The sequence below is a fragment of the Schistocerca americana genome, chromosome 6 (genome assembly GCF_021461395.2).
Source record: "Schistocerca americana isolate TAMUIC-IGC-003095 chromosome 6, iqSchAmer2.1, whole genome shotgun sequence".
NCBI classification, from domain to species: Eukaryota; Metazoa; Arthropoda; class Insecta; order Orthoptera; family Acrididae; genus Schistocerca; species Schistocerca americana.
In genome coordinates this window covers 346,506,758-346,531,324 of record NC_060124.1, presented here as the reverse complement: position 1 = coordinate 346,531,324, position 24,567 = coordinate 346,506,758, and the positions used below count along the sequence as shown (strand labels likewise).

The 24,567-nt window shown below is 44.8% G+C and overlaps 1 protein-coding gene across 1 annotated transcript in view; it reads right to left on the bottom strand.

The window, feature by feature from the left end:
- Positions 1 to 23,011, bottom strand: part of LOC124619371 (protein FAM110B) — a 487,260-nt gene extending 464,249 nt beyond the window's left edge. Inside the window, exon 1 of the mRNA XM_047145696.1 lies at positions 22,949 to 23,011. Coding sequence (XP_047001652.1) covers positions 22,949 to 22,988 — 40 coding nt within the window. The 5' untranslated portion in view covers positions 22,989 to 23,011. The remainder of the gene's footprint in view (positions 1 to 22,948) is intronic.
- Between the last annotated feature and the right edge of the window lie 1,556 nt (positions 23,012 to 24,567).

Below are 24,567 nucleotides of genomic sequence, written 5' to 3'. Positions count from 1 at the left end.
GTCACACAATGTTCTGCCTTCATTAAACTGTCGCACCCACAAACGCACTTTCGACACATCCATAACTCCATCAACACATGTCTCCTTCAACTGTCGATGAATTTCAATTGGTTTCACACCACGCAAATTCAGAAAACGAATGATTGAACGCTGTTCAAGTAAGGAAAACGTCGCCATTTGAAGTATTTAAAACAGTTCTCATTCTCGCCGCTGGCGGTAAAATTCCATCTCTGGGACGTATTGACAATGAACGCGGCCTCATTTTAAAACAATGCGCATGTTTCCATCTCTTTTCAGTCCGGAGAAAAAAAATCGGAGGCCTTAGAACTTGAATGCACCTCATAGTGCAATTGTGCATAACACGGGAGCGAATCAGACGATTACAAAAAACGTCCTTTACGAATATTTATTAATACAATTTATTTATAGCGGCTGCACGACCTGGAGCCAGGTTATTATCCACTCAGAGCACAGCTTTCGCAGTGGTACTTGGCGCCGTGTCAAATTCATCTTATATTCGCGTCCTCTGTGCTGTTTGCAGATGAAGCAACGTTCGGACGTGATGCGGTCTTCAACATCCACAATTCGCATGTTCTGAGTGAGGGTAATCCACATGACACATTTACTCGCGCTCGTCATTTGCGGTTCTACGCCGCGCGGGATTAGCCGAGCGGTCTAGGGCGCTGCAGCCATGGACTGTGCGGCTGGTCCCGGCGGAGGTTCGAGTCCTCCCTCTTGCATGGGTGTGTGTGTTTGTCCTTAGGATAATTTAGGTTAAGTAGTGTGTAAGCTTAGGGACTGATGACCTTAGTCATCTTTAGATTTCCCACACATTTGAACATCTGAGGTTCTACGTGAATGTGTGGGCTGGGCCGGCCGCGGTGGCCGAGCGGTTCTAGGCGCTTCAGTCCGGAACCGCGCTGCTGCTACGGTCGCAGGTTCGAATCCTGCCTCGGGCATGGATGTGTGTGATGTCCTTAGATTAGTTAGGTTTAAGTAGTTCTAGGTCTAGAGGACTGATGACCTCAGATGTTAGTGCTTCGAGCCATTCGTGTGGGCTGGTGCTGGTGACATTTTAACTGGCCATATCTCCTGCCTAGGCCACTGAGTTTCGTGCCGTCTTGTTTACTAAACCTCTGTTCTCCCTGAAGAAGATCTTGTTGGCTGGATAATAGCAGCAGCGGTACGAATTACGGGCAGTCCTTCAGTCTTTGACCACGATAGACAAAACATGACCCGCCAGTTCAATCTCTGTTTACATGCCAATGGAGGCATCTTTTGAACCTCTACGGTAATTAAAGTAACTGTTTTGTATTAATGTTGTTGCCTCTTGGTAAGAAAGAAATGAAACCTCTTTATGTTACTTTTCGTCCTCACAGAGAAACAAATTAGAAGAAGTGTTCACTATCCAACGCAACCTCGCGGAGTCTGTTAGTTTAATTAATTTCCATCCAGAGAAAACTCCCTCTACCAGTTTAAAAAATCCGCACAGGAAAATATGACGTAACAGAAAAATATGTATTTCCGTGTCCCGTGCAACCACCCAGAGGTTGTCGGGTTTAATAATTTTCACTCTGTGTTATGTCTATAGGGTACACGGCTATACGCCAGTGTGCTGCTTAGCACAGCACTCGAACAACAGCTGACACTTTCATTTGACATAAATCCTCGCACACTACCACTGTGACAACGTTTATTCACAGAGTAACATGTATTAATCCAAGTCTGTTTGAATAAAACAATGGTCATTTTATCTCTGCTTTAATTGCTTCACTATTTAGTAAAAAATTAAAGTGGCGTGTTTTTTTTTTTTTTTTTTTTTGTGAAACTACACTGCCTGACAAAAAAAGTCAAGCAGCCAGAGGATACGATCGGATGTAAAATTAACTTCGTCAAGCACAAACCACTGACGGGCATGTAAATGACTGAAGTTGCTATTCTCTGTGAGAGGTAGAACGGGCAACCAACTGCATCAGTGTTATTCCGTTTAGTGGTGTTACCAGGACTGTTACGGTACATGAGGGGCGTGAAAAGCGTCAGATGTGTGATCACTTTGAAGGACGCGGAGATGCCACGTACTCGTGTAAAATAGCGCAGTGGGCGCCTGACAGACTTTGTAAGAGACCTCGTTGTGGGTCTTCATTTGGCCAGCTGTCCGAATCGTGCGATACACAGGGTGTGTCAAAAAGAATCATCCGATTTGACACATGTATATATCTGAAACTAATTTTGTTTTTTGGTGAACCGGAAACTTAAAGTCATTTTCTTTTATACTTTTCACAGCTGTTCAATATGCTCCCTTTGAGATTGCAAGGCATATGTCAATTCGGTATTCAGATTGTCCCCACACTGCAGCGTGCATTCCTCGAGTTACAGCTTCCACAGCTGCTGTTACGCGATGTCTCAGTTCATTCAATGTTGTTGGAAGGGAGGCACATAAACAGAGTCTTTTATAAACCCCCACAAGAAATAGTCAGATACAGTCAGGTCCGGTGACCCTGGTCGCCAGTAATGTAAGACTGAGTCATCTGGTCCAGAGCGACCGATCCATGATTCAGTAACACTTTGATTTAAAAATTCCAGCACTTCCAGACGCCAGTGTGGCGGTGCCACATCCTGTTGGTAAATGAAGTCGTTCGAATCAGTTTCCAACTTGGGAAAAGAAAGTTGTCAAGCATATCGAGATATTTGCTTCCTGTAACAGTGGTCTCGGCAAAAGAAAGTGGACCACACACTTTTCCCGTGAAATTGCACAAAACACATTAAATTTTGGAGAGTCCCTCTCATGTTGTACAACCTCATGTGGTTACTCGTACCCCATATCCCACATTATTACGGTTCACATTTCCATTTAAATGGAATGTTGCCTCGTGACTAAACACTAAGCGTTGAAGAAAACTGTCATCCTGCATCTTGCGAAGAACGAAACTACGCAAATCCATACGTTGTTGTTTGTCACCTTCACGAAGAGCCTGCAGTAGCTGAATTTTGTATGGTTTCCAGTGTAAACGTCGTCGTTACACACGCCAGACGGTCATCGGGGGCATGTTGAGCTATCGAGCTGCACCGCGAACGGATTTCTGCCATGGTCTATTGCTCTGTGCTGTGGGAGGATCCACACCATACCTAGTACGGAAGTCCCAGTTGGCACTACCTCTGTTCCATTTAGCTGAAAAGTCCCTTGCTCTACTTCATTACTCGGTGTAACGTCCCCAGGTAGCAAAACATTTTGTGTGGTAGTAAGCGAAGACATGCGTGGACCACCCTTCAACTGCGAGATTAATAATTTTCAACGAAGTGTAAAAATTTCTGGCTTAGTTTTTTTTAACAAATGAAGATTCACTCACTCAAATTCTGGTTGTGGTAGTAGAGTTTTCTATCGCTGCATGTTCTAGCGCTGGACGACATATTATTATTGTGAAGAAGCGCTTATCATCCACCAATTAAACTAGGCGACTGTATAAAAATTTAATTTATTAATCACAAATACCACAGGTCACAATCTGTTGTCAGTTTTATTGACTGAGCTAGTAAACAGAATTTATGACACAGGAATCTGGCCTCAAGTACTACTGAAGACCATCTTACTTTATCTAAAAGGTGCAACGCAAAAGAATGCAAAGACTATAGGAGAATTAATTTTGTCAGTCATGTAAAAGGCTGTAACGAGTGTCATACTAAGGAGAACTGGAAAGAAAATCGAGGAAGATATTGGGGAAGAACAGTTTGGGTTCAGAAAGGGTAAAGGAACAAGAGATGATATAGAACGTTTGAGGGTGACTGGATAATGAATGACAGCAATGAACATGGGAGTATACTGCTAAGAATGTTGGTACAGAAAGATGTTGGTAAAGATTGGGAAGATAAAAGGTTAATAATAAAGGGGATGTTTGTAAAGCAAAAGTTGACAGAGTAGGGAATGAGGAGACGGAAGAGATGAGCACTGGAAGGAGTGTAACACAAGGATGCTTAATGTCTGCGAAACTATTCAGCTATGGAAGAGAACTGATAGGATGCAAGGATTGGAGGAGAAAGGATAAAAACTATAAAAAAAGCCGATGATGAAGCAGTACTGGCGGAATCAGAACAGGAAGAAGGCGCAAAGAGTGTGGAATGGGGATCAATAGAGGAAAGGCAAAAGTGATGAGATAGAAGCTTCAGTTAACATAATTCTAGATGGAAAAACAGTACAAGTATGAACGTTTCTATTATTCTTGAAGAATCAAGTTTGCCAAGATCGCTAGTAATTCCTTTTATTACTATTAGCGGTTTCGACAGACCTACTCTGTCATCATCGGATCGTGCATTATTCGGTGTACATTCTTTTTACAACAATGAAAGTCACACAGAGATGTTCAAATGGCTCTGAGCACTATGGGACTCAACTGCTGAGGTCATTAGTCCCCTAGAACTTAGAACTAGTTAAACCTAACTAACCTAAGGACATCACAAACATCCATGCCCGAGGCAGGATTCGAACCTGCGACCGTAGCGGTCTTGCGGTTCCAGACTGCAGCGCCTTTAACCGCACGGCCACTTCGACCGGCCACACAGAGATGTTGCGTCAAATTGTAATAAAAAGTTTCAACATCACTATGCAACTTTCAGTGCTGTAAATAGCAAGCACATCTAATAATGGTACACGTGCCGATGATGACAGCATACATATGTCGAAATATGTAATAGTAATAAAAAGAATGCCAGCGATCTTGGCAAACTCGATTCTTCAAGAATAATATACTTTCAGATTGCCCCCAATGATTGACCCGATGTCAGACATACATAAAATCCTTTCTGTACCGGGAAGTTTAATGACATGGAAAAGAAGGCGCACAGAAGAAATAAGGAAGAATAATTTCTACGGGAAAGAGAGCATATGGAAAGGTGAAGCAGTTACTAATATCTGGAAGAATACCATTAGGAACTGAGGAAAATATCTGCTATATCTTTTGTCTCGAGGGTAGTGTTATATAGCAGTGAATCCATGGACAGTTAAAAACAAAGAAGAAAGATATGTAGAACGTTTTGAAATGTGGCTTTGGAGAAGATCCTACTGCGAAGTTAGCCAACAAACTTAAGAATGGGGAAGTAATGAAGATAATAGGGAAAAAACGAAGATTATTGGAAGTGACCAGAAACAGGAAAATATCTTGGCTGGGACACATACTACGTAGGAAGATGCTGCAGGAAATAATTATTGAAGGAAAAGTGGAAGTAATGAGAGGAAAAGGTAAGAAAATAGTTGGAATATTGGACGACATTAGAAAAGGATGTTCTTAAAGACAGATCAAGGAAGCTGCTCAGAACAGGGCACGATGGAGGACCTCCAGTTGAAGCCTGTCATAAGACAATACACTAAAGAAGGATGTTCTAATATCAGCAAAGAGCAAAGCCTGACCGCATGTTTCCTGCCAACAAGCAAGCGACCACAACGAAAAAAGAGCTAAACCTATAATTAATTTCCAAAGAAGTCCGATTGCCTTCATTTAGAATAGAAATCCAGAGCCCCTAGGAGGAGAAACACGCAATCGTACAACCAGTCCTACCTAGAGATATTAATAAAAGCAATGGCTGTACGCATTTCATTTTCGCAATTTCATGTCATTTTTGTGTTGATTTTTTATCGATACTCCATCATAGCGGGAGGCCGTAATGTGGGTGTCCGCTGCCTTCATTCGATGTGAAAACCATTTTCAATTTCCCTCTCTGAATTCGGGCAAAAAATTTCATTTCTTTCCGTGCCAGTGTTTCCATTATCCCAGATACAAACATAGTTTCAATCGTCCGGTTCCTTCCAAGAATTTCGAGGTGTTTCGCTTGGTTATCAAGCTAATACTCTAACCGGAAATGCCCCTCCTAAATTTCCCACCTGGCAGTACGTTTGTCCCACTCTCAGCTTTCTGGGATTTTCGGCTAAAAAGAATGGTTATCTACAACAAATCGTCAAAATTTTATGAAAGACGTAAAAATAAGACTGTGACTGACGTTTCAGCGAACCGAGAAATGGAGGCGCCATATCCCGTACTGGCTGTACACCGGCAACAGTGGCTCCCGCTACTGCGAACAATCAATCGCAAAGTTAAATCACTATGAAAAATGCTCCTATCGTAGCACAAAAAAGACGAATATGTCCTGGGCAGATTTAGAGATGCATAAGAAGGGAACTAACTTTTCGACCTATATGGCAGTAGTAACAAAACCACCCGTAGAAATTTTATCTCCCTACAAAAAAGTTTTTAGCTATCAAAAATGGTTCAAATGGCTCTAAGCACTATGGGACTTAACATCCGAGGTCATTAATCCCCTAGACTTAGAACTACTTAAACCTAACTAAGGACATCACACATATCCATGCCGAGGCAGGATTCGAACCTGCGACCCTAGCAGCTGCTCGGTTCCGGACTGAAGCGCCTAGAAGCGCCCGGCCACAGCGGCGGGCTCTTACCTGTTACATGTATGCTCCTCATCCATATGTTATTGTTTACTATGGCTAGCGAATCTTCTGGATTTTAGCAAATAATCAGGCACCTTGGCCTACAAATTGCAAGGTACAGGTGTGCAAACAACTTGCAGCTGAGAGAGTTCACTGCGTTGGGGAAGTAGGGTTAACTCGTAAAAGCGCACATACGTCAAAATATTTCGATTTAAATGTCTTTGAATCTGCCAGGTAAGTCGATTCCCTTCCATTACATGCCGATCAGTGTCCAGGACACATTCGACTTTTTTTGTGCTACGATAGGAACATTTTTCACTATGGTTTCCAACTGTTACTGTAACATAACTTTGACATTAGACACCACAGCTTGACAGCCGATGTAGATCTCTGCCGATGACTGATCCGGTATAGGTTTTTTTATTGTCTTTCGAATCATGGTGCATATATCGCGGCAACGCATAAAGCTTTCACAAAACAACAGGACGACCACTAATTACATATATATGTCTAACTCCTTCCAAAAGTTGATCCGATTAGCACGAGTTTGAAGCTTGCCGTGCGTAAAAACTTACAAAAATGTTTTTTGCACGTAAAATCCGAATGAAGCTAGATTTATTGCCACGAGTTTTAAATTTTATCGTAAGAACGCATTTTTTATTTATTTGGGTGACCTTATAAACTACTTCCGTGCATTCAATTCACGTAAGAACGTATTTTATTTGCTACATTTAGCTCAACTTTAAACCATCGTATCTCGACAACGGATAAAGATTACCGGATGAAAAAAATTCGTTTCGTCACTATCTGCTTATCTAAAATCGTGCAAAGTTTGAACCGATTCGTACGAGTTTAAATTATAGAACTGGCGCGCCTCATAAAGCCTTCCAGAAAAAACATTTTTTTTTCGTGTTTTTGCAAATCAGAACGATGAATATACAAACGGTGCCATTACTTGAGCATTAATTTCAGCCCAATTACAGTCTTTTCCAAAAGGAATTAATCGATTCGCACAATCTGCCTGTGCGCCAGTCCCGGTTAGTCGTTCAAACATTGATTAATATACTATAACATGGCTTCAGTAAGATGTTTGAATGGCCACAGAAATGGTCCCAGGTCCACGTTAAATTAAACACTTTTTATATATATAGACTTACGCGCCGAGTGAAAATTTGTACCAAGACCGGGAATCGAACCCGCATCTCCTGCTTACTAGCCACGTTCGCCAACTACTAAGCACTCTGTCATAGAGGTTCGCAAAACTGCACGGATTACCCTGGAACGCCTCCGTCCTCGATCCAAATTCTCACTGCCGCGCCAGTCTACTTTAAACTTCTCCTTACAGACGAACAGAATTGACGAGACTCTCCATGTTCTGTAAGAGCACCATAGTATCGAAGGTAGAATCGGGGAACCCAGGTGCAGGTATTTATACAAATAAAATGACACGGTTTCAGAGGATTTTATGTATGTAGACTGAAGAGGCGACTGAAAACTTGTAGTAAGGCCAGGAATCGAGCCAAGATCTCCTGCTTATCTGTATGAGACCATTAAAGTATCTGAAATTGTGTCATTTCATTTAAACACTTTTTACCCCCGTTCGTAGCTCAAATAGGACCAGGCACCAAAATCCCCAAACCCCTATTTTGCGCGCAGTCCTTTCATGCATATTTGTTACACCGCTTACCCGCTCTAACTATTTTATTCAAATTATGGCACAGACAACCCTGATGCCTGTCTTTTTTCCCCTTTCTTGTTGGTGTCTACTTTAGTTTGCCATTTCTTTTAGCAAGTTGCAATTCACTCACAAAGCTTCAGAATGATAACTGAAATATCATCGTCGCAAGCAACAGTAATGATTATCCCTGGAGTTAACGGTTGGCGGTAGAGGGCACTGTTTTCGCAAACACAAATTCAGTTGTAAGGTCGAGAACACACCTTGTAAAAAAGGACAGAAATGTACATACAAAGTTATTTACTTTCCCACTCTCACTGGATTCCATGACAGCTCACGCGTTCAAAAAATCTGCCGACCGTAGGCACTAGCGGAAATGTTGCAGCTGCATACGGCCAATCTGGATAACATCCTTAGCCACATGATCACCGTGGACGACAGCTGGGTGCATCACTACGGGTGCAACCAAAGGAGCAAAACGAACCTCCGAAAAAGGTGAAGACACAACCATCATCTGTCTCGGTGATGCTGAGCGGTTTTTGCCACTACCTTGGAGTGGTGCCAACAGATTATGATCGTAAGGCTAAGTCCTCCACAGGAGAAAACAATCGAAATCGCCCGACGAGTTTACGTACAGCTGTAAATTCGAAGCGCCGCGCGAAATTGTCGAAGCGGATGTTTTTGCCCCACGACAACGCCTTAACTCATTCTCCACGGATCACAGTCCCACACACTGTTCTTTAGACTATTAACTTTTACTTCACTCCCGTTTCCACCGGACATAGCACCCACTGACATCTTCCACGGATGAAGAAACCATTGTAGAGAAGCCCTTTCTCTGATGACGAGGAGTCGACTATAAACACTGTCTACACAACGCCTGTTCATCCTCTGCTAGCGATTTCTGTACGGCACGGGATCTTTACTAGATAAAATTGACGGAGGGCATGGAAAAAATCGAAAGAAGGGCAGCGAGTTTTGCATTAAGTCGTAATAGAGGAGAAAGTGTCACGGATATGATAAGCGAGTCGGGATGGCAATCACTACAACAGGGGGCGTTTTTCGTTCCGACGAGATCTCCACCAACTTTCTCCTAATGTGAAAATATTTTGTATGCAGATGAGGAGGTGACGGGTAATGATTCCTTCAGCCAGATGCACACCAAGCTCGAACTCTTACGGGAATCGGCGAAACGATAATGAGCAGGCGCTCTACATCAGTACTGTGTGGTGTAAGCTGAGAACTTGAGTTTGACGAGAGGCGTGCTAGGGTAGTCCGATCGACTCTGGTGACCAGTGTGTCTGGAGGGCGTAGTGGTCTGCGTAACAGTCTGATAAACGTGAGGCCTGGGTTCTATCCCGCTCTGGCACAAATTTTCAACTTACCACGTTTGTACACTCCTGGAAATGGAAAAAAGAACACATTGACACCGGTGTGTCAGACCCACCATACTTGCTCCGGACACTGCGAGAGGGCTGTACAAGCAATGATCACACGCACGGCACAGCGGACACACCAGGAACCGCGGTGTTGGCCGTCGAATGGCGCTAGCTGCGCAGCATTTGTGCACCGCCGCCGTCAGTGTCAGCCAGTTTGCCGTGGCATACGGAGCTCCATCGCAGTCTTTAACACTGGTAGCATGCCGCGACAGCGTGGACGTGAACCGTATGTGCAGTTGACGGACTTTGAGCGAGGGCGTATAGTGGGCATGCGGGAGGCCGGGTGGACGTACCGCCGAATTGCTCAACACGTGGGGCGTGAGGTCTCCACAGTACATCGATGTTGTCGCCAGTGGTCGGCGGAAGGTGCACGTGCCCGTCGACCTGGGACCGGACCGCAGCGACGCACGGATGCACGCCAAGACCGTAGGATCCTACGCAGTGCCGTAGGGGACCGCACCGCCACTTCCCAGCAAATTAGGGACACTGTTGCTCCTGGGGTATCGGCGAGGACCATTCGCAACCGTCTCCATGAAGCTGGGCTACGGTCCCGCACACCGTTAGGCCGTCTTCCGCTCACGCCCCAACATCGTGCAGCCCGCCTCCAGTGGTGTCGCGACAGGCGTGAATGGAGGGACGAATGGAGACGTGTCGTCTTCAGCGATGAGAGTCGCTTCTGCCTTGGTGCCAATGATGGTCGTATGCGTGTTTGGCGCCGTGCAGGTGAGCGCCACAATCAGGACTGCATACGACCGAGGCACACAGGGCCAACACCCGGCATCATGGTGTGGGGAGCGATCTCCTACACTGGCCGTACACCACTGGTGATCGTCGAGGGGACACTGAATAGTGCACGGTACATCCAAACCGTCATCGAACCCATCGTTCTACCATTCCTAGACCGGCAAGGGAACTTGCTGTTCCAACAGGACAATGCACGTCCGCATGTATCCCGCGCCACCCAACGTGCTCTAGAAGGTGTAAGTCAACTACCCTGGCCAGCAAGATCTCCGGATCTGTCCCCCATTGAGCATGTTTGGGACTGGATGAAGCGTCGTCTCACGCGGTCTGCACGTCCAGCACGAACGCTGGTCCAACTGAGGCGCCAGGTGGAAATGGCATGGCAAGCCGTTCCACAGGACTACATCCAGCATCTCTACGATCGTCTCCATGGGAGAATAGCAGCCTGCATTGCTGCGAAAGGTGGATATACACTGTACTAGTGCCGACATTGTGCATGCTCTGTTGCCTGTGTGTATGTGCCTGTGGTTCTGTCAGTGTGATCATGCGATGTATCTGACCCCAGGAATGTGTCAATAAAGTTTCCCCTTCCTGGGACAATGAATTCACGGTGTTCTTATTTCAATTTCCAGGAGTGTATAAATCAATGCCCACTGGCAGCTAATGTCTTTATTTCCTTTGTGTCTTGAAAATATTTTCTTGCCTCCAACCTACATACGGAGAAATGATCAGTGTAATAAACTAAGAGCAGTCAGAACTCATAGAGAAAGACTTACGTGCTGCTATAGAGTGGAACGGTAGCCAAATATTCTGAGGGTGGCTCGAAGAAGCCTCTGCCAGGCACTTGAATGTGAACTGTAGAGTACTGATGCACACTTATGAGCCAAAACATTATGACCACCTGCTTAATAGCTTGTTTGTCTGTCTATACAATAAAACACATAACTGATTCTGCGTATCAGGGACCCGACAGTTTGTAAGTTTTTGGATGTATGTGGCCTTATATACCTACGCACAGGTCATGTAGTTCGTGTAAATAAAGTGCCATTGATTTGCGTGCTCGGTGATGGCGTCCGACAGCGACCCAGATCGGTTCCATAGGATTTACATCAGGCGAATTTGATCTTCGAGACATCAACGTGAGATCACTATAACGCTCCCCCAACCTCTGTAGTACCGTTCTGGCTCCGAATTACGGACAATTATACCGCTCAAATCTGATATCGCTGTCGAGAAAGAGGTCAAGCATGAATGGATTCAGATGGTTCATAGCCGTCAGCTTTCTTCGGTTACTACCACAGGTCCCACGCAAGCGCAGGAGAATGTCTCCCACAGCATAACACTGTCCACCAGCCAGCGTCCGTGGCGTGCTACACTTTTCAGTCGCCGTTCATCTCGATGACAGAGTTTGTGGAGACAAAAAAATGTGATGCACCCTAAGAAAAGAAAAGTTTCCATTGTTAGACGGTCGAATCCTGATGGTCCCAGTGCAATCGTAATTGACCATGCCATTGGGTCAAAATATAAACACGTATGAGTTATCTGCTTCGGAGCTGCGTGTTCCACAATGTACACTACTGGCCATTAAAACTGCTACACCAAGAAGAAATGCAGATGATAAACGGGTATTCACTGGACAAATATATTATACTAGAACTGACATGTGATTACATTTTCACGCAGTTTGGGTGCATAGATCCTGAGAAATCAGTACCCAGAACGACCACCTCTGGCCGTAATAACGGCCTTGATACGCCTGATCATTGAGTCAAACAGAGCTTGGATGGCGTGTACAGGTACAGCTGCCCATGCAGCTTCAACACGATACCACAGTTCATCAAGAGTAGTGACTGGCGTATTGTGACGAGCCAGTTGCTCGGCCACCATTGACCAGACGTTTTCAATTGGTGAGAGATCTGGAGAATGTGCAAGCCAGTGCAGCAGTCGAACATTTTCTGTATCCAGAAAGGCCCGTACAGGACCTGCAACATGCGGTCGTGCATTATCTTGCTGAAATGTAGGGTTTCGCAGGGATCGAATGAACGGTAAAGCCGCGGGTCGTACCACATCTGAAATGTAACGTCCACTGTTCAAAAAGTGCCGTCAATGCGAACAAGAGGTGACCGAGACGTGTAACCAATGGCACCCATACTATCACGCCGGGTGATACGCCAGTATGGCGGTGACAATTACACGCTTCCAATGTGCGTTGACCGCGATGTCGCCAAACACGGATACGACCATCATGATGCTGTAAACAGAACCTGGATTCATCCGAAAATATGACGTTTTGCCATTCGTGCACCTAGGTTCGTCGTTGAGTACTCCATCGCAGGCGCTCCTGACTGTGATGCAGCGTCAAGGGTAACCTCAACCATGGTCTCCGAGCTGATAGTCCATGCTGCAGCAAACGTCGTCGAACTGTTCGTGCAGATGGTTATTGTCTTGCAAACGTCCCCATCTGTTGACTCAGGGATCGAGACGTGGCTGCACGATCCGTTACAGCCATGCGAATAAGATGCCTGTCATCTCGTTTGCTAGTGATACGAGGCCGTTGGGATCCAGCACGGCGTTCCGTATTACCCTCCTGAACCCACCGATTCCATATTCTGCTAACAGTCATTGAATCTCGACCAACGCGACCAGTAACGTCGCGACACGATAAACCGCAATTGCGATAGGCTACAACCCGACCTTTATCAAAGTCGGAAACGTGATGTTACGCATTTCTCCTCCTTACACGAGGCATCACAACAACGTTTCACCAGGCAACGCCGGTCAACTGCTGTTTGTGTCTGAGAAATCGGCTGGAAACTTTTCTCATGTCAGTACGTTGTAGGTGTCGCCACCGGCGCCAACCTTGTGGGAATGCCCTGAAAAGCTAATCATTTGCGTATCGCAGCATCTTCTTCCTGTCGGTTAAATTTCGCGTCTGTAGCACGTCATCTTCGTGGTGTAGCAATTTTAATGGTCAGTAGTGTCAATGAACGGTGCACTCTGGAACACTTGTGCGTGCACCAGCACTGTGCTCTTTCGGCGGAGATGCCACAGATCACCATCTGTCTTACTTTACAGAGTAGACAAACGTCCGAACCCCACGTACTGTGAAGAGTCGTGGAAACCAAGCATTTAGCGCCTATTGGTAGTTTCGCTGTCCTTCTGTTTCCGTAGATGCTCTCGACAATAGCACGTGAACATTCGACCAGCTTCGCCGTTCTCGTGATATCCGTTCACAGGCATCGCTTAATATTAATCTGCCTTTTGTCAGAGTCGCTTATCTCAATGGGATTCACCATTTGCAGCCCATATCTTCGCTAGGGTGATAACCCGTCCGTGTCTGCTCCGCTTACACACTTTTGTTACCGAGGAACGTGCCCGCAACGCCACCAGGCAGCATCCAACGTCGCCGTGGGCAGTGGCCACAACGTTTGGGCTGACCAGTAGTGTAGGTGAGGCGATTTTCGAGACTGAGTGTTTTCTGGACAGCGAAAATGCATACTTCCACAACAAGGTCTCCGCCATCAGTAGTTGAGAAAACGTGTCACAGCGAAGGAGACCATGTGGAGAATTGGCCAGTCACCTGCTTTCACTGTCGCAACATGATTTTTCAGGTTTGATATTTTACGTACATACTTCGTAAAATGGGCTCGAAGCACTGATTTTTTGTTAAGTATTTCCTTGGAATTTCACAGGTTCATGAAAACAGCCACGGAAGAACCGTTACCGAACGGATATTATTACAGGCTACAGAATAAATTAACTAAGTACGAAGTAAAATAGGTTGCAGGAAACAGTGTAGAGCACACATAATTTAATCTTTGATAACACGAGTCTTTGACGACATATTCGAAATAACTCTCTATACTCGCGCTTTCCATATATTTTAGCTAGGCTTTAAATTTTAGATCTGCTAGAACTGAATCAAAAAATTACTGTTCGACAACGGAAAAATTGTAAAGCAGCCACTCACATCAATTGTGTACTCAGAGCCAGACATAATCAACGAACGGAGATGATTCTTTATTTATAGTCAGATGCGCGAACTAATCACTGCGAAGTTTGTCGGAACTTTGATTGTGTTCTATAACAGGCCGGCACTCTGCTTGATAGCCACACTGTTTTTATACAAAACTGCGTCAGTGCTTCTTTGTTTCTCATAAATACTCAACTTCGTTTGCTTTCGCCGTCTGCTGCAGTTGCTAGTCGGTGCGTGTTGTACAAGTGGCAGTTACAGACAAGGAACATTCATTAGAGTAATGATGACAGTGAGATAATGTTACGATTCCTTTATGTTTCTACACACACTTGTAGCAGATTTAATAAAATCTCAACTTACTTCGTAGATGGAGATAGCTGAAGACTTTTTACACTATTTTGCATGTAGTGTATTCACAGTGTACATGTAACATTGTAGAAAAAAAGTGTCCTGGGCTCTGCTAATGGACTGCGAGAAACGGTTCTTTCAGCTTAGCTTCGATCCCACGCAAAAACTAACGTATGCCTATCGGGTGCAAATTATATTTGGAGTAGTCAGTTCACTATGCCCAGTGTATTCCACTCTAAAGTTCTGAAAAATAGTTTAGCGAGTCAGGCCCGTTTATCTCGTGGTAAAGCGCGTGCCTGGAAACCGAAAGGCCGCGAGATCGAATCCCGGCTGCACAACGAAATATTTCAGCCTGCTTTTAACCTAGCGTCACCTCTCCGTTTAGCCAGAAGCAAAACGTGGTTCCGGTTGCACAGTGGACTGTAGGTCACCTTCTGCTGGCAGGATTTCTGGGGCAGTTTAGGGACACCCAAGTGACGAGCCGGCAGCTGCCGGTCGGTCCCGGAAGAACTGACAGAGTGGTCAGACATGGCGACGGCCACACCTTTGAAGGACTGACTGATGCCACCCTCTGCTATGCTATTACGACTTCAAGAAATAGTGCCGGTGCCAGCCTCCATGGAGGGCAAGCGGTTCTTTTTAGTCATCAGTCTTCTAAATGCTTTGATGCGGGCCGTCACGAATTCCTCTTCTGTGCCAACCTTTTCATCTCAGATTAGCACTTGCAAACTACGTACTCAATTATTTGTTGGATGTATCCTAATCTCTGTGTTCCTCTACCGTGTTTATCGTAAACATTTCCCTCTAGTACCAAGGAAGTTATTCCCTCATGTCTTAACAAACGTCCTGTCATCCAGTCCCTTCTTCCTCTCATCAAAGGTGAATGTGACCATGAGAAACAGAAAAACGTAATCAAAGGTAAAGAAGACGCAGCGCTTCAGAAACTGAGATCGTATCAGCAGGATACAGGAGAAGTTTAAAGTACGGAGTGCCCCAAAATCCCGTTAACATTTGACAATTCAATACTTTCCAGAATAATGTAGGTAGGGAGGTGCACACTGACACACGTGCTTGAAACGACGTCAGGTTTTATTGAAACCGATAAAAAGCGCACAAAACGACCTACAGATGGCGCTTCATATGATACAAAAGCAATAATAAGCATAACAACTGATTTTTAACAACGACGATGTTCTTTATAACAAATGCTCAATATTTTAGCATCATTCATCAACAATGTATGTAGACGAAGGTCAATGTTGTTAACAACATTGTACAGCGTTATCAGCAGATATGGTGAGAAATTGCGATCAGATGTTTTCTTTTAGCACTGTAATGAGGTCGGACGATCGCAGTAGACTTGCGACTTCAGGCATTCCCATACCCAATAATCACACGTATTGAAATCTGGGTACCTGGAAGGCCAAGGATGACCGAAGTGGTGGTTCAGCAGGCGATCCACACCAAAAGATGTGCATAAGAGATCTCTCATATGCTTATATGGATATGGTGTCTGTTCTTTCGGACATGTCCGAAGGCGTTCGCGAGATCGTCCCTGCGGTCACTCTATGCTCTGTGCCCTCGGTAGCTCAGATGGATAGAGCGTCTGTTATATAAGCAGAAGATTCTGGGTTCGAGTCCCGGTCGGGGCATACATTTTCACCTGTCCCCGTTGATATGTCTCAACGACCGTTAGCAGTTGAAAGTATTAATATAATTCTAATCTTTCATATGTGTAGCAATTGGGACGAAGCACCATCTGCATAAAAGCCGTACCTTCCGGCAACTATTTATCAGCCACGTTAGGTACGATGCGTTTCTATAATATACCGGCGTATTTCGCACCCGTCACGCTGATAGTTTGAAAAGCAGCACCCAGCATTTCCTCGAAGAAAAAGGGTACCATCACGATTGATGCGCTAAATCCACATCACACCGTGACTTCCTCGTCATGAAATAGGGCTTCCACGAGAGTTCTAGGATTTTCGGTAGCACTAATTCTGCTGTTGTTGGTGTTTTCAGATCCTGGTGTGTGAAATGGGCTTCATCTGTCCCCAACACGTTAGACACCAATCGTCATCTTCCCTTTATTCTGAAATTCCCAAACTGCAAATGCTCTGCGCTCACAATTCGGAGGCTAACGGTTCTTGTTGGCGCTGGATTTTCTACGGGTAGCATTGGATGAGGGAGGGAGAGGGTCGGTGTTTGTGTTACGCCTCAGTTCTCTCCAAACAGTAGTGCGTGGAATGCTGATGCGACGTGCGACTTCACGAGCTCTGACTTCGCCCTGTGGAGACGAACCCGCTAAAGTCCCCGTTTCTTCCTGGACTGTCCGAGCAGCAGTAGCCCTTGTGTCTGGTCGGCCGCTGCGGGCTTCGTACTTCGTGATTACTTTTTTCACTTATCACAGGTCCTTTATCAGTTCTAATACCCTCTGTATCGTTAAGTTGCAGCAACAGACTCACTATTCTGATAGTAAACTTAACAGTGGCTTTTCTGGTGGAGGCAGCATACTGCGATTGCTGGCGCATCTGACTTCCTCTCTCACTACAGCTCATTCTACACACGATTATCATGCGGCAGTCCTGGACTGTGCGGCTGGTCCCGGCGGAGGTTAGAGTCCTCCCTCGGGCATGGGAGTGTGTGTGTGTTTGTCCTTAGGTCAATTTAGGTTAAGTAGTGTTAAGCTCAGGGACTGATGACCTTAGCAGTTAAGTTCCATAAGATTTCACACACATTTGAACATCATGCGGCATCACTCACGTGTTGCCGCTCAGCGTCATCTCTTGGCCATTTTTTGCACTCGTTTGTGGTTTCAATAGGACTAAAAACTAAAAAAAATCTCTAAACTCCGCCCGAACAGGCCATGAAGACCCAACGATACCGACCAGCCGCCGTGTCATCCTCATCCCACAGGCGTCACTGGATGCGGATATGAAGGGGTAAGTGGTCAGCACACCGCTCTCCCGTCTGTATGTCAGTTTACCGATACTGGAGCCGCTACTTCTCAGTCAAATAGCTCCTCAGTTTGCCTCACAAGGGCTGAGTGCACTCCGCTTGCCAACAGCGCTCGGCAGACCGGTTGGTCACCCATCCAAGTGCTAGCCCAGCCCGACAGCGCTTAATTTCGGTCATCTGACAGGAACCCGTGTTGCCACTAACGCAAGGCTGTTGGCGGTTTCAATAAGAGTCCACGTAATTGTAGACATGCGTGTCAATTTATACCTATCTACGTACATTATCCACTGAATTACTGCATTTTCAAATGTTAACAGACTTTTGGGCCACCCTGTATATTTCTTTGACATATTTTACCAGCTAAATGTCCAGTATCGCGAATAATTTTAACCACAAGCTTGAGGTGACGGCTAAAAAAATATTCTTTCTCCAGCATAAACGCATGTTAGCTGTATACATTACCATACTGAAAATGATTGATTCTACTTCGATACAAAATAATGAAAGCGACGGAAAAAGTCATGTTCTCCATCACAACAAAATCTCTGTTAGAAGCAGATTTGGACAGATGCCTAGAAATATCTGAATGGAAAGGAATGCTTGCATAAATTAAACGAAAGACGGGAGACCTACAGGCTGTGGGGCCACTGCGTTATTTAAAGAGCGAAAATTAGTGTCTAATTTATCCCTAACAGGTGACGTCTAGACGTGACCCTCTAATTAACAAAGACTGCTAGCCGCACTAATACGATGTGCAGTCGAAACTATGGCCAAATTGTAATTGCTGCCGTTTCAAGTAACACCAAGCGTAACGAATGCCGTTTTCCACAAACAGTGCTGTAAAATTCATTGATATATCTGGACTGACTGGTCAGCACCAGTGTTGCTTCTCTCTGTGCCATTTCAATAAGAAAAACGAGAACAATTAAATTATCTAAATTCTATAAAGAGATGGTGGTTATAAGCTGAAAAACGACTTTTTACGTTATCCCTGTACTACAGGTTACTTCACTCTAAAGCAGCACGGAAATATAGAATAGCCAGTATTTAAACTAACACAACAGCATCAGAAGCTCTGTGGCGTTTTGTTGTAAATAAACATAGAAATATGAGTGAACTGACTTATCAGAAGCCGGCCTGGGTGGACGAGCGGTTCTAGGCGCTTCAGTCTGGAACCCCGCGACCGCAACGGTCGCAAGTTCGAATCCTGCCTCGGGCATGGATGTGTGTGATGTCCTTAGGTTAGTTAGGTTTAAGTAGTTCTAAGTTCTAGGGGACTGATGACCTCAGAAGCTAAGTCCCATAGTGCTCAGAGCCATTTGAACCATTTTGAACTTATCAGAAGTTAAAAAAATCTTACGACTATAAGGAAAAACAAACTGTGGTGTCACCGCCAGACACCACACTTGCTAGGTGGTAGCCTTTCAATCGGCCGCGGTCCATTAGTATACGTCGGACCCGCGTGTCGCCACTATCAGTGATTGCAGACCGAGAGCCGCCACACGGCAGGTCTAGAGAGACTTCCTAGCACTCGCCCCAGTTCTACAACCGACTTTGCTAGCGATGGATCACTGACAAAATACGCTCTCATTTGCCGAGACGATAGTTAGCATAGCCTTCAGCTACGTCATTTGCTACGATCTAGCAAGGCGCCATTACCAGTTACTGTTGATACTGAGAATAATGTACAGTCAAGAGCGACGTTCACCATTTATGAATTAAAGTTAAGTATTCCACCCGCTATGTCCGTTTTTTCTAAATTCTAATTTCCTTGTCCTGTTCCAGACCTCACGCCAGCCTGCGTGAGCTAAAACGCGTGCCTTTCGGCTTCCTCTTGTATCCCGAAGTTGGCTCTCCTGCCAACCCACAACACAAACATACAAGAAAATGTAACCAGTCTTATTTATTTTTCTATTTCACGATATATTTCGAAGTACAATACCTGCACCATCACATAGATTCAGCTAATGCTAGTGTAGCGTAAATGCTGCTTTTGTGCATAAGAATGTTGGCAACTGGTGGTACTGTCAGCAAGAAGAAAGCAATAAAGTAATATTTATATTATGTGAAACAGAAATTTGCAGCAGTTCGGTCGCCAGCACTAGGTAATCAAACAGCAATAAAAATATCTTGCGGTGATTATACGCCTGTTTTCAACATCGTTAACGCTAGATGCTTCACTTTTCAGTAATCGATAATCGATATTGCGGGGATAGTGGACTGCAAATCGACATGCGCAGAGGTAGTTGGTGTGTCTGAATCGGTAATTGTGTTTTTTCTTACAGTATTTCTGCTAACGACAAAGTCACCTGCGTCAGGTGCTTTGAACCAAGCTCTTTTATTTGCTTATTGTATAGGCTTCAAGCTATTAGAGGAAATTATATTTGTTCGTAGCACATGACTAATTCGTCGTGGAAACACTGAGCACAGAAACTGAATCATCAAAGTTGCTGGATATCAGCTTCCCCCCCCCCCCCCCCCCCCCCAATGCACTAATCGTCCGAAGCTTCCTAAATGCCGCTTATGATACGAAGATGAATGTTGTCAAATAGTTTATAGTTCCGAATGTAGTGGGCTAAAACTAGCATCTCACAGGAGAAAGCATGAAGCGAACTCCAGCGCTGGTGAGAAGTGTACATGTTAGCTCCTTTCTCTTGAGACATAAATACTGCGCATAAACAGGCAAAGAATCCGCTTCTGTTGGATTACGCCACTGGAGAGAAATCACTGGAAAAGGCAACTACCGTAAAGCACCTAGCACTAACCACTCGGACCCACGTAAAGTAGAATAATCACAAAGACAAGTTGTGAGGAAAGCAGATGCCTGATTGTGATTCATTGTGATAATGTTACGCTAACTTAATTCAGCTACAAAGGAAATGGCTTGCAAAACACTCGTTCGAGCAATTTTGGAGAATTATTCATTCACCACGATCACGATTTCGGCCTGTTGTGTTATTCTCAAGTCATAGCTCACTATGATGTGTGCGAATGCATATCGTTCCGTTTTAAGAGGACACTGTTCTTGTGTGCACTTTGTTTGCGTATTCCCTTTTATAGTAAGATAGGAGTAATAACTAACTCAAGAAGACCCGCCTTCTTGTTCAATTATTTATTTATTATTAATTAATTTGTTTATTCTCCGAACCAGTAGTGGCATCCACTACGCGGTTTTTCTTTTATTGTTTCTGAAATAATAAAAGAAAGAAAAAGAAAAAACTTCAGTGAAACGAAAGAAACATTGTTTTCTTGCAAGAAGGCGAAACCTCTTTAAGGGGGGTAGGACGTCAAACGGGCCGACTTGGAGCAGGAGAGGCACCACAGGACATTTTAATTCCCACTGTCTATACTTTTACAAATAAATTCATAAAACTTTGTCAATATGACCAGGAACGATTCAGAATTCACACTCATAGCAGTGGAAGTTCGAAAACATAACGAAGTAATTTTTTTTACATCTAAAATTTCATAATTTTTTTCACTTACTAATGGCAGCCTTTGTTGCTATAGGTACACTTTTCTTCATAAGTAAGAGAGATGGTTCGATGAATGTTGCACAGCATACAAACCATACTTAAAGGTGTATGAAACTCTAGAAGTTTCGAAATCTATTAAAAACTGTGGTAAAAATTGAGGTAATTAACTACAAAATTTGTGTTTTTTTTTTTCTAAACATGGTTTAAATGGCTCTGAGCACTATGGGATATAACATCTATGGTCATCAGTCCCCTAGAACTTAGAACTACTTAAACCTAACTAACCTAAGGACAGCACACAACACCCAGTCATCACGAGGCAGAGAAAATCCCTGACCCCGCCGGGAATCGAACCCGGGAACCCGGGCGTGGGAAGCGAGAACGCTACCGCACGACCACGAGCTTCTAAACATGAAGTTTAAAATACAACAGATCATTTGTTTTTTCACGAATTAAACAAATTCTAGACTTTCATACACCTGTAAGTATGGTATGTATTCTGTGCAAAATTCATCGAAGAATCTCTGTATCTTGTGAAGAAAAGTGTACCTATAGCAACAAATGCAGCCACTAGTAAGTGAAAAAATGAAGAAATTTCACACGTAAAAAAAATTATTTTATTATGTTTTCGAACTTCCACTGCAATGAGTGTGAATCCTGAATCCTTCCTGGTGATGCTGACAAAGCTTTATGAATTTATTTGTAAAAGTGTAGACACTGGAAATTAAAATGTCTTGTGATGCCTCTCCTGCTCCAAGTCGGACCGTTTGACGTCCTACCCCCCTTAATTCACTATTACTCTCTGCAAGCACGGAAGCAGGACTTGAAAATTCCATTACGATAAAGACATGAGTCTTCGTCATTTCTATAAAAGAACGTAGTACGTCACGAAATAATTATTATGGAATCAATTCATCTGCGCACATAATTTCCACTGTGTATCGAGGAGCTGTGACATTTGACATGTGTTCTATAGTAATAAAAACAAGAATGTTTTACATAGGGTGTTTCAGAGTTGTTAGTACAGGCTTCTATGAATTACAGAGCGGACAAAGTTGTGATAAGCAACCCGTATCGGGAAGTGTCCGTCTGGATACAAAGTAAGTGTGGACATCGAATCACTTTGAAACCTCCCGCTTCGCGGTACGGACACAAGCTGAGGAGCAGGTGCTGTCGTCAGCCACTGTTATAATTGTGACATTTAATAACTAACACCTTCGTACGATTACAACTACTACGAGAAATTGGTACGTGACAACAAAGAGGGTTGACTGTGGTGCTACACAGACGCGCCGCACTCCCGGCTTGACGTTCTTTGTCACATAGAATAGAGTCCTAAGGCTAGTGTCCGAAATATGATCCACGCCGTGGACTTCTGCAGAGAACGCAGGTCGGAGGTCATTGTCTCTGCTGTATGCGTACAGTGAACCGAGAGATTTGAACGTGATCCGACCTTAATACGTCAAAACGGTACATTTCCAGATACGGGTTCTTTATCAAAACTGTATCTACCAAGTCCTCTCTACAACCCCTCGAAGCCTGTAGCGGGAATCTAAAAGCGCCCCGTATAAACGATCAGGACTCCTGTGTCACTGCATACACGGAACACGTAAACATTGTTGTCACGAAGCCAAGAAACGAAATGTACTGAGGCACTCCATAGCGAACTACCACTTGAGAATGGCATAACAGACCAAACACAGGTAATAATTAGTGCAGGCAGTTTCTAAAACGGTGCAGTTCTGTGAATGGGTTCTGCGTTCTTAACCACACGAACAACGCAGTGCGACGGGTTCACAGTGGTGCGTGTAACGCGCTAACAGCTGAGAAGGCGACGTCCAGTAAGCAGCTCGGAGCAGCGACATTCCGGAGGGTGGCAGGAGGCGTGTGCGCCGCACGTACCTGAGGAGGCGAAGAACATGGCGGGGCGGAGAGCGCGCATGGCTGCGGCAGTCACGGCATGGCGTCGCGGCGCCCACTGCGCGGCGCTGCCCAGGCGTCGCTCGCCGCCGGCGTCGCCTGGCGCCCCCCCCCACCCCTTCCGCCCCCGGCACCCTTTCGCTGCGCAGACGCCGCCGCCGCCGCTGCCGCTGCTACCTGCCTCACGGGGCGCCGGCGTGGGCGGTGGACGCACCGACGCGGCGGAACCGGCGGAGGACGCAAACGCGGCAAACTCGGCCCTTCCTCTCTCCCAGCCCAGATAACGCCCGGCCACTCCGCTTTCCAACTGCGACCGCGGGAATGAGATTCTTTATGGAAACTGAGCGGGTAAGCGTTAGAGATCACAAATGGAGCGAGTACTTTTTCGGGGTTGCATGCGGGGTACTTGTAAAGCCAGTACCTATTTGTAACAACGAAAATTTCCAAAAATAAACAACTTACCATACTTTTATTCCCATTGAATACATTATTAGGGTGTACCATTTGCTTATTAAATCACATTTCAACATATGCACTTGCATTTTCCACGTCCCCTAGAACTTGTTGTTGTTGCGTTCTTCAGTCCTGAGACTGGTTTGATGCAGCTCTCCATGCTACTCTATCCTGTGCAAGCTTCTTCATCTCCCAGTACTTACTGCAACCTATATCCTTCTGAATCTGCTTAGTGTATTCATCTCATGGTCTCCCTCTGCGAGTTTTACCCTCCACGCTGCCCCCCAATACTAAACTGGTGATCCCCTGATGCCTCAGAACATGTCCTACCAACCGGTCCCTTCTTCTTGTCAAGTTGTGCCATAAGCTCCTCTTCTCTCCAATTCTATTCAATACCTCCTCATTAGTCATGTGATCTACCCATCTAATCTTCAGCATTCTTCTGTAGCACCACATTTCGAAAGCTTCTATTCTCTTCCTGTCCAAACTAGTTGTCGTCCATGTTTCACTTCCATACATGGCTACACTCCATACAAATACTTTCAGAAACGCCTTCCTGACACTTAAATCTATACTCGATGTTAACAAATTTCTCTTTTTCAGAAACGCTTTCCTTGCCATTGCCAGTCTACATTTAATATCTTCTCTACTTCGACCATCATCAGTTATTTTGCTCCCCAAACAGCAAAACTCCTTTACTACTATAAGTGTCTCATTTCCTAATCTAATTCCCTCAGAATCGCCCGACTTAATTCGACTACATTCCATTACCCTCGTTTTGCTTTTGTTAATGTTCATCTTATATCCTCCTTTCAAGACACTGTCAATTCCGTTCAACTGCTCTTCAAAGTCCTTTGCTGTCTCTGACAGAGTTACAATGTCATCGGCGAACTTCAAAGTTTTTATTTCTCCTCCATGGATTTTAATACTTACTCCGAATTTTTCTTTTGTTGCCTTTACTGCTTGCTCAATATATGCCTTTACTGCTTGCTCAATATACAGATTGAATAACACCCTGTCTCACTCCCTTCCCAACCACTGCTTCCCTTTCGTGCCCCTCGACTCTTATAACTGCCATCTGGTTTCTGTACAAATTGTAAATAGCCTTTCGCTCCCTGTAATTTAACCCTGCCACCTTTAGAATTTGA